The 10,617-nt window shown below is 34.9% G+C and overlaps 1 protein-coding gene across 4 annotated transcripts; it reads left to right on the top strand.

Annotated features, from left to right (window-relative positions):
• Nucleotides 1-5,462: 5,462 nt before the first annotated feature.
• On the top strand, nucleotides 5,463-10,338 carry CPZ (Metallo-hydrolase/oxidoreductase superfamily protein). Of its 4 annotated transcripts, none has more exons than XM_028198296.2 (8): nucleotides 5,463-6,045; nucleotides 7,049-7,211; nucleotides 7,298-7,368; nucleotides 7,952-8,047; nucleotides 8,126-8,239; nucleotides 9,248-9,316; nucleotides 9,415-9,489; nucleotides 10,149-10,338. In XM_028198296.2, exons 1-8 carry the CDS (start codon nucleotides 5,614-5,616, stop codon nucleotides 10,236-10,238), a joined length of 1,110 nt encoding a protein of 369 aa, XP_028054097.2. In that variant the 5' UTR covers nucleotides 5,463-5,613; the 3' UTR covers nucleotides 10,239-10,338. The 4 variants fall into 4 exon arrangements, with proteins under 4 accessions (XP_028054097.2, XP_028054096.2, XP_028054094.2 ...); XM_028198295.2 differs by having other exon boundaries at nucleotides 9,248-9,334; XM_028198293.2 differs by lacking the exon at nucleotides 10,149-10,338 and adding an exon at nucleotides 9,564-9,999.
• Nucleotides 10,339-10,617: the final 279 nt, after the last annotated feature.

Here is a 10,617-nt window from a genome sequence, read left to right as displayed (position 1 = left end):
TTCAACAACTATAGAATGAAAATTCCTAGACACCCTTATTCCTACTTCATCATTTATTTCTAATCTTCTCTTCACAAGAGTAAGAATCCTCTTATTCATTGGAAAATGTCGTAAGTCACTAGAAATCAAGTCATGCGTATGCTCAAGCACAACTATAGTTAACTTATATCTTCTATCCGTTTGTAAAGTCGCTCTTACCTTTGTTTTACAATCAATTTTTGATAACAAAGATGGCTTCAGGGGGTTTACTTCTGATCTTTTTGTCCTCTTCTGCGCCCGAGTACATTCAATTCCAAAGTATTTCACCTTTCCATCAGCTCCAACTGTGACGCCCTGCTTTTTATGCCAATAGATACCATTACCAAATCCATTATTATAACACAATTTCAGAGATCATGCGCGGAAGTTCAATACAATAACGAGTACCATTATTAAAGATTCTCTCATTCAAAAATGAAATGAATGCAACATGAGATAAAAATAAATAAATTGCCCATAAGCGTACATCTTTTGAATTAAAAGAAAGGGTTTAACCCTTTTTACATCAATAGCATTCCTCCTAAAAATAAAGGCCCCGTGGCCAACACATAAAGAAGATCCTCAATCTTGAGACCCTTCTTGACGTTCACTTGAAAAAGGATTAACAACGTGGGATGAACATAAAGTCCAGTAGGGATCCCAAACAATAATAACATACAGATAGGTTTGATCATGAATACTTTAAATCATAACATATACATAATGTGATAGTTTACACCGAAACACACTTATATAAGAATCTTTCTCAAAATCATTCATTTCGTTCAACAACATAAGTAATTTACCTTTTCTTCCTTCTTGTTACCTTTTGCCAAAACTTATATGACAGTAACAAATCCTTGAAAACAATTTCACCAAGCCCATTATACTTTCTCTTTCTTTCCAGACTTACACTCGATTTACCTTTTTGAAACATGTTCACAAGTACCCGAAGTCCGTCACGTTATTCACCCTCTCAATACAGTACTTACTCTGTTTCCAACACACTCATATCTATACATATATTTCTTTAGTACAAAAGGAAAATAACAAGCAACCAACAACTATCTACTCAACAAATGAGACAACTCGGTCATCCAGAACCATAACCATCATAACCCATAATATACCCAGATACACTGAGACAATAATGATAAACAAGATCTGCTTTACCTGCCTTAAACACGGTAAACCAAGGATACACCTTTCTATAACAAAATGCCAAGCTAAGGATACATCTCAAGCCATTTTAGTCTTACTTCATTTCATGATAATTCATTTCAAGTTAATTTATTTCATCTCAATTTATGAGCCAATTCATTACAGTTTAGACACCCAATTGAGGCTACAACTCAATGGTTCTTAATCAACACAATTATTACACAAACACTTCAATTTTCCATTTTACGGAAATTTCATCCGCGGGAATCAGCACCCATGTATATATATATATATATACGCGCGGTTTCGGGACTTTCACCCTGGACACTCTGGCCAACTTAATTTCAATGGAGTCCATCCCTTATCTCCTCCCAAATATGGAGTGCATCCCCTCTCTTATCCCAAACATCATACATATACAATGTATTTTAAACATGGTCATATTCAATGACAACCAACAAGAGATTAGTTTCAATTCTCCTAATCCTCATGCAATTTCTACAACAATCATAGCTATCATTCACCGATAGCCCAAGACATATATTTCTAAACATTTATACAATCTCCAAAATAGATAGACTATCTATATTATCATAGGTGAGATATTAGAAATATCCAACTCCACCATTTACATTCATATCTATCCATTTCTACATCTCATACGAAAGGAAAACAAAAATCTAATTCACGCTAGACTTTCAGTCCAATAACCATGATAATATCTAAAGGTTCCAAAATCCAATCTCAAGTCCATTATCAATTTACAAAGGGTGATGATTTCATTCTCTTTCAAAAGACCACCTTTCTTTATTTTACAATCCACACAACTCCAATAATTTTCTAAAAGTTCATTCTTGTCATTTTACAAAACCAAAACCAAATCCATCCTCTTTATTTTACAAAACCAATTCCATTGATATCAAAACCATAACTCAACTCAACTTCACGTGATTAGTCTAAAACAATACCAACACCGTGGTTACTTCTCTTTTTATTTTCTTTTGATATAAACACAATTATACAACCCATATTAGCAAAATATAAAGATTATTCAACTTCCTCCCTTTTAAATCCATTATATCAATAATATTAAATTAGGGCTTTCTTCCCTCTCTTTACAAACATAATAAATCATCTTCCAAGTAACCCAACAACAAACAACTTAACAACTCTAATCACAAATATCAAACCCCAGATCCCCTTTCATGGTTTTCAAGGAAATCCATAATGAATATGGTTTTTATGCAATAAGATCCACCACGCATCTATCTATAGACGAGGTACTAGAAAGGAGCAACCCTGTCTCTTGAAGCGAAAGGAAAAAACCTGAAAATCCACTGGCGACAAAACCATGAACTATTCGGACCAAAAGGCAGCCCTTGACAAGATCTACAACCTTTCTCAAAGGAACAAGGCAAGGAGATGCTTCCAAGTGAATAGATCTAAAGATCTTTGAGCAAAAAGTGATTTGGGAGAGGGAGAGAGTGACTTACGACTTGGAGAGGGAAAAAGAGAAGAAAAGTAAAGAAAAGGTTAAGTGATGGACCTATTTATAGTGCTAGGTCAAAGTAAAATGAAGTCCCAAAGTCAACCCAAAAGATCAAGTCAAAATTCCCAAAAAGTAGGGCCCAAATTGGACTGAAATCTGGAAAAAAGTTCGCACGTGTCGACCCTTATGAAGAAAAGCTGAACACTTATGTTTGACAGCAACACAGGCATCGACCCTTCCCAGACTAGTGTCGATACCAAAAAACAACAAGCAACCTCCAGATTCAACAACACACAAGGGTCGAGCCTTCTAGACTGATGTCGACCTTTAAGGCCAAAAAGAAAAAACAAGTGTTGACACCACCAAGATTGGTGTCGATCCCCGAACAAGATTTCTAAGTTCCCAAATAACTTTTCAACGTAAACAAGCGTGAACGAACAATCCCAACAAGTTTAAATTAATTTGTACTCCTCCAAAACCAAGATACAACAACACCAATGATTCCCAAAATAAAATAAAGGGTTCAAATACACTTCCCAAAAGTTTTAAAAGGGTACAAGTGCTACACCAACATTTTGTGTTCTGTAAGCTATAGCAAATCCAAGGTTTTTCGCATATTTTGCATAGAACTCGTGCACTCCTTGCTTTGAGGTAAAGCACATCCCCTTCTTAGGTTCTTCAATTTCACTACTCTTATTTAATGAAGGATTGTTCTCTGGTTCCTCAACTTTCTCACCCCCGCTCAATGTACGATTGTTTGAATCAATGTACATTGTACCTTCAAACTCAAATGCAAAGTGTGAAACAGCTTATTGCAACCTTGTATACATCACACATCCTAATACAGATTCAGCTATAGACAGATTCAAATCACAATTTGTATACATCACACAGATTCAGTTATAGACACATCCCAAAACACACATATACAACACACATATAGAGAAACAAGGCTGCATAGCTATACATCACACATATAACAATTTTATTTTGATTATTGCAAAGTGCTATGCATAGAAGTCTAGAAAACATGCAACTAACCAATGAAAAATTTGGAAATTCTATTCAAGATAAGAAAACACAATGTTAAAAATAAAAATAAAAGGACTATAGCTGAAGTCAATGAGGAATCAGTTAAATTGGAGCCTGTTGAGTTGGAAGCTAAAGGGACTAAGGAAAATGTGCCTGGTGCTGTTTTTGATACTGAATCATCGCTGTTAGATGATATTTTGTTAGTAGAATCAGGAGGATTAACTTCAAGATCGCATGAAACTAGTGATAGTGGTGGATAGCAGTATAAAGAGGTTAATATAGCTTGTTCAGTTGTTTGCATTCTGTCTCTTGCCATGCTATTAGTTAATGAGTGTTTTTATCTGCAGGGCTGGGCCATTAGTGGAGGCAATGAAGGGATTGTAGAACATTTTCATAATATTGTTCCTGATATGGCACTTGAATTTCCTTTTGAACTGGATAAATTCCAAAAGGAGATATTGATTGTTGCAAAATTTACATTGCCATATTTTTACACTAGTATGCTAGTTATCATTGGGTTGAAGTAGGTAATTGGAACATAGAACAATAAATTTGCAGCTAGTTTTGAAGCACTGTAAAATACACTTACTGTTTAATCTAAGACATGTTTTTTGGGACTTCCTCTGTTTATGTAGATTAATTAGCTGAACTCCATGGTTATGAAGATTGAAAACACAAAATCAAAAAAGATGGAATATAGAAAATAAATTGAGTTTTCAGAAGAAAAAATGTTGTGAATAAAATTATATTTATTTTCCCCACTGTCCATTTCGGTAAAACTTAGTGTTGTGTTTCTAATTTCATTTCATCAACAAGAACAAACATAGATTCAGTTTCATTCTTAACCGCTACATTACATTTCACATATATATATATATATACCACAAGCAGTATACAAACTGAAAAATCCCCACATTCAAGCTTAACAAAAAAAAAAAAAAATTATAAAGAAAAAAAAAAACGCACCAGCAGATTCAAGACGGACGGCGAGATTCAGAGATTGACGGACGGACGGTGAGTACAGTGAGTAATCGAGATTGACGTCGAAGTGGTATTTCGATAGTCGACGAACAACATAGTGATTGACGGTGGGCAAAGATCGCCGGACGGCGAACAACACAGTGATTGACGCTCGGCAGAGTTTTTTGTTGGTCGGTGGTTAGCATCAGTCACTCTCAGCGGTGGTCGCTCTCAACTCTTCTTCTTCAACTGGTTCCTCTCTCTCTCTCTCCTCTCTCTACTTATATTTTTTTTCTTTCTTTCTAAACGCGCGTGGTGTCAATCAAATATGTTGCAACTGAGCCAAACATTACAAAAATCACCTTTATCAATTTCGGGCGATTCGGGGGGCTCGTTTTCAAGCTACATAACGCGATTGAAAAAAGTAATTTAGAAATAAAATAATTATAATAATTATGGACGAATCAAAGTGACATATGTATCAAATAAGTGTAAAAACTTAACATAAACAAACGGAAACAGACGAAGAGTCAACATTGAGACACGGTTAAAAATTCAGGGTTTAAATTATTAAAATTAAAATGTTGGTGTTTAATGTGAAAACCACGCTAAACTCTAAGTATTTTTTTTTTTTTTTTTGTAATTTGTCCTAAATTTTTTATTTTTTACAAAAAAAAAAAAATTGTAAAATATGGATGGTTTGGATATTAGTTTTTTTTAATGATTTATAATTTTTTTTTTACAAAAAAAAAAATATGTAAACAAAATTAACTTTTTATAGCAGTTTTTTAACTATTTTATTGAGTTAAAACCCTTACAGATATCCACAGCTTGAAGCAAACTACATCCCCAGACCGACCGACACACTCTCTCACACAGCAAAACCTCACTAAAACCCTGTCTCTCTCTCTTCAAAAGCTTATTCTATCACATATGTGATCTTCTCTCTCCAAATGATGCAACTTTCAGTGACCATTTCAACATCCTCAAGCTTCCCATCCTTCTCCCCTTCTCAACAACCCACCCAAAACCCTCCTCCTCCTCTTCCTCCAGCCATTGAAAGACCCAAAAAACCAAAGCACCACACACTGCGAGTTAACCACCACCACCACCATGTTGGGCCTCTACATGCCCTCAAAGGCACTGGGTTCTTGTCCGCAATTGGCCAAGCAATCGAAGAAGAAGAGTATCGAAAAGCTAGGGCTGAGGTTAATCGTAAAGGGTTCAATTTAGAAGGGTATTCGATCGAGGGAGTTTCGATTGGCGGGCATGAGACTTGTGTCATTGTCCCCGAATTGAAATCTGCGTTTGACATTGGGAGGTGCCCATCTAGGGCTGTCAATCAGAATTTTGTGTTTATCAGTCATGCTCATCTTGATCATATTGTAAGCTTCCTAAGGATAGTAATTTTGTCAATGAACATTAAACATTTGTCAATTTATGAGCAAGTTTGTGTTTTTGTGTGAAAGTTTAGGTGATAATTTTAGTTTGAATAATTTTATAACATACATTCTTCACATAAATTAGTGAATTGTGAACGCCCATTATAGCTTTAGTTTGGGGTAAATTACATTTTGTACCTCTGCACTTCACTTTGAATATCACTTTAGTCCCTCAACCCCTTGCACTTTTAGTTAAGTTACAATGTGCCCTTATCTTAATTTGGCATTAAACATCACATGAGATATATTTTAGGGAAAAGAAAATATAATATTTATATATATAGTGCAAAAATAGGGAAGAAAATTACATCTTTGCCTCAAAAATTGTCTCATGTAAGGGTCACATGACAATTTTTGTTAATGAATTTAATGAGAGATCTAAGTGAGATTTGGTGTAAAATGCAAAGGTGCAAAGTGCAATTTACTCTTTATTTTATTTTCAACATTTGGTATAATTACTCAGATCCCAAATTTCTGCTTTTGCTTTAAAAGTTAAAGTTTGAATGAAATTGTTATGATGGTTCTCTATATAATTTCATTTGAGTCCACGACAAATTTGAAAATTTTATGCTGTGATCTTGATAGTACAACCAAGCATATACACTCGTAATAAAACATGCTTCTTTGATTTGAAGTTACCATTGCACCAAATGGGCATTTGTTTGGATCTACTGTGTAAAATAATCAAATATGCAGTTCAGCCAGGTTCATTGAACCACGAAATCAAATTACTTTGGGATTTTGCACAAAAATCTATATTTATGGCTTGAAAAAGTTATACATTTGACTAGATGTTCACTGTTCGGTTTGGGCTAAATGCTTGTATTTTTCAAATCATGGGTCGATTTTAGTGTTTTGGTTGTCATTGTTTCATTCTGACTAATTTGTTAGCTTCAAGTCAGAAAATGTAAAAGTATGATGACTTTAATGATATTTACTGATCCAGGGTGGGCTCCCTATGTATGTAGCAACTCGTGGTTTGTACAACTTAAAACCTCCAACAGTATTTGTGCCTCCTTGCCTTAAAGAGGATGTGGAGAAGTTATTTGACATTCACAGGACCATGAGTCAGGTGGAACTGAATCTTGATTTGGTTACATTAGATGTAGGTATGTAGTTTTGACAACTTCAGCAGTCTTTGCCTGGTGAGCTCATATCTTTTATGCAAATTGTGATTTTTCAAAATTTTACTCAGGTGAAACTTATGAAATGCGGAATAACCTTGTTGTAAGACCATTTAAAACTCACCATGTTATACCCAGCCAGGTACGTTTAAAAGTTACTGAGTAGGAAAATCTAGTATTTGAGTTCTTATATCTCTGTAAACAACAGGACTTTTTTCAATTCGAATTAGCAAAAGCAATGTCTCGTTGCATAATGTGGATTCCAAACATTCATGATCTGGATGTGAATGAGTTGAATTACTTATCCCTCGGTCTATTAGTGAACCATCTCTCTAGGGATTGTGAAAGATGTTCCACTAGAAATATTCTTGTTATTGCTTCGACTCATATTCCTCAAAAAGTGGATCCTGCTCTAATAGCTCCGAATAAATCAAATATGTGCATTAAGATACAAAGGCTTCTTATTACTTTTTTACTGTCTATCGATACATTGAGACCCAAAGAATATTGATTTCAGGCCTTTTGGTTTTTTGATATCAACCACCGAAAATAATGGATGAAAATCCCAGACAAATTGATTTAGCACACAATTTTAATATCCAAAATCAACATATCAGGAAGGATTTCAAAATAGAAGGTCCTTATAAATGCAATGCCTACAAATCCACTTGGTGTTTTTATCCTGATATTGCTCACAAGTCCAGCTTTGTGCATTATCTGTTCAGGGTTATGTAATTTACTCGGTTAGAAAAAAGCTGAGGAAGCAGTACATGCATTTGAATGGAAAACAAATTGAGAAGCTAAAGAAATCTGGTGTTGAGGTTTGTATTTAAAAACTAGTTTTTGGTTAAATGCTCCTTCATTTAATGTTAGTGTGACTTTGAAGTTTATTCTTGTAGATCACAGACACTATATTGTCTCCAGAGGTGGCCTTCACAGGAGATACAATGTCAGATTTTTTTCTTGATCCCCGCAGTGCTGATGCCTTAAGGGCAAAAATTCTTATAACTGAGGTAGTGTCTTGGCTTCATTTATAATCTTCTTTGATTTTCTTGTACATGTCTCGTGAACTCAACTGGATTTTTTTGGGAGGGTGTATGTCTGGCTATAAACTCATTTGGTTCTCAGATTTTAGTTTCCAAGGAAGCAGATAATTACCAGTGTGTTCAAATATTATTTACTCAAAATTGTGGAGTAAATTAGTGTGTCTATGTACACGTATTTTATTAATCTTGGAAAATTCATATGGCTAAACATGCATCAAGGAAGTATCCCAAACATGCTTATTGAGCACAAATCCTGTGACAGGCATATTAGGCACATAGCTTAGAGCCTCGTATATCATGGCTATACATTGTTGTGTACAACATATCTACTTCCATATATTCTAAAGTGTCCTTGTGAATTCAATCCTTAAAAATTTTTGTGGTTAGGTTTCAATTCTAGCCTAGCTCAACTTTGCAGCTTTACTTTCGATGTCAAGTGTTACGAAATTCTTATACACGTAGAGGGGTATTCTTAGTTATACAATCTCAGCCACTTTCAATGTGTGACAGAAGCCCTTTATTTATTTTTGATTGGTTTGACAGAAACATGCTACAGGTATAGATTCCAAGTATAAACAAGGAATTGTAATTTATTTGAAAACTGAGTGATGCTAGGATTCAGCAAATTGATGGGGTTCTATTTTTGACCTACTTTTCAGTGGATTTGGTTTCTGTGTATATGATATATACTTACCCTGATTGTGTTTAACTCAAGCTACTTTCGATTATGGTTTCTTAATATCTTTAATGTAATAGTTGAACCATTTGTTTCTGGCAGTTCAAGTGGTCCTAGTAATGCATACTCGCAATTTTGAGGTTTAGGCAGATGTGAAAATAAACGAATTTAGCATAATCCTGGGGAAAATAACCCGCCTAGTATTGCAGTGAGTTTGTGCAGGAAATAAGAATATGTGGTGCGACAATACTTCTTGATTTTAGATGTCATCTTTATCCGGTAAAACTCTTTTTTGACAGGCAACGTTTCTGGATGAAGGTTGCAGCATCGAGCACGCACGTGAACATGGCCATACTCATTTGTTTGAGGTATGTGATATGCAAGAGGTACTGGGCTTAGGCAAAAGTTCACAGTTGATCTAATTTATTTATTTTAATTCTGAAGTTACAAATGTTTCAAATTGCAGATTATAGAACATGCTCAGTGGATCCGCAACAAAGCTGTTTTGCTGACACATTTCTCGCCCCGCTACAATATTGAGGTAAGCAGAGCTAATGAACTCGCTTTTTGATGATGTCATTTATTGAAATTGTAACATTTATATTTTTTTGTTAGCTTCGGACCTGGTGTTGCATATTGTCTGTGCTAAGGATGCATTTGATTGAATTCATGCCTTCAAATAAGAATGTTGGCTGTCCATTACATAAGTTTTTCAACCATGCAAAGGAACATCACAAATCAGATGGTGTAGAATCATTTAGTTAAATGAGATGTCACTTTGTAAACCTCTCATGTTGGGCCTATTATTTACATTGATTTTCTTGCTAGTTTTAAGTGAGAGATATACAGTGATTATAGATATGCATTCCTCAGGTCCAAGGTTAACTCAAATTTCTTCTACTTTATTTTCCGAGTAATGATATGTACAAACAGAAAATTCACTTCATACAGAATTTTCATACATAATAATGTGAGTCAATGTTGATCTTTCACTTTAAAACAAAACACCCATGAAGGCGGATTTATTTATAAGAATGGCTTTGCCACATCATTCCTGTGAAGTTTTTGTACGAATTTTATGTATGAATAGAGTTTTCTTTATTTTCTTACTTCTACAAATGAATGCTGCATTTTAGGGGGAGGCCTTAATTCTTTTCCCTTATACAAATATGCGTGAACATTTATCGATTTCAATTACAGGATATTCGTCTAGCCGTATCAAAATTGCAATTGAAGGTGTCGGCCAAAGTGGTTGCCCTAACAGAAGGCTTCAAATCAACGTACTCATAGTTGCAATCTCTCGAGTTCCATTGTCTTCCATTTTTGTGGTCATGTGTATTCTGTCTTGGTAATTGATTCATAATTTCATATATGTATTCTGGTTGTCTTCCATCTTTCTTGAATGGCATGAGATTATCACAATGTATAGTGAACACAGTGATAAACGGAAAGTTTAAGGCTGTTTAGATCATGGATTTTGGTAGGGATTTCCGGGATTTGGAAAGGGAAATCCCTTACCCAAATCTTTCCTATCTTCCCACGTCTTTTCCTTTCCCTTTCCAAATCTTTACCTAAATCCATGATCCAAACACAACTTGAAATCTTCAAATTGAATTGAGTAGTCCCCAAACAACCACAAGCATATATGCACATTCACGAGAGAGCGATG

Source organism: Camellia sinensis, chromosome 7 (assembly GCF_055761805.1).
Source record: "Camellia sinensis isolate YWXY chromosome 7, ASM5576180v1, whole genome shotgun sequence".
In the NCBI taxonomy this organism is placed as follows: Eukaryota; Viridiplantae; Streptophyta; class Magnoliopsida; order Ericales; family Theaceae; genus Camellia; species Camellia sinensis.
Note: the sequence above shows the minus strand (reverse complement) of the source record. Positions and strands in the feature narration are given on the sequence as shown.

What these genes read in the sequence shown, in the direction of transcription:
- CPZ (XM_028198291.2), top strand. Translation starts at nt 5,614, where the DNA reads ATGATGCAACTTTCAGTGACCATTTCAACATCCTCAAGCTTCCCATCC. An exon ending in ATGCTCATCTTGATCATATT is followed by an intron (nt 6,046 to 7,048) that starts GTAAGCTTCCTA and finishes TTACTGATCCAG; the next exon opens with GGTGGGCTCCCTATGTATGT. An exon ending in CGCCCCGCTACAATATTGAG is followed by an intron (nt 9,490 to 9,563) that starts GTAAGCAGAGCT and finishes TTTTTTTGTTAG; the next exon opens with CTTCGGACCTGGTGTTGCAT.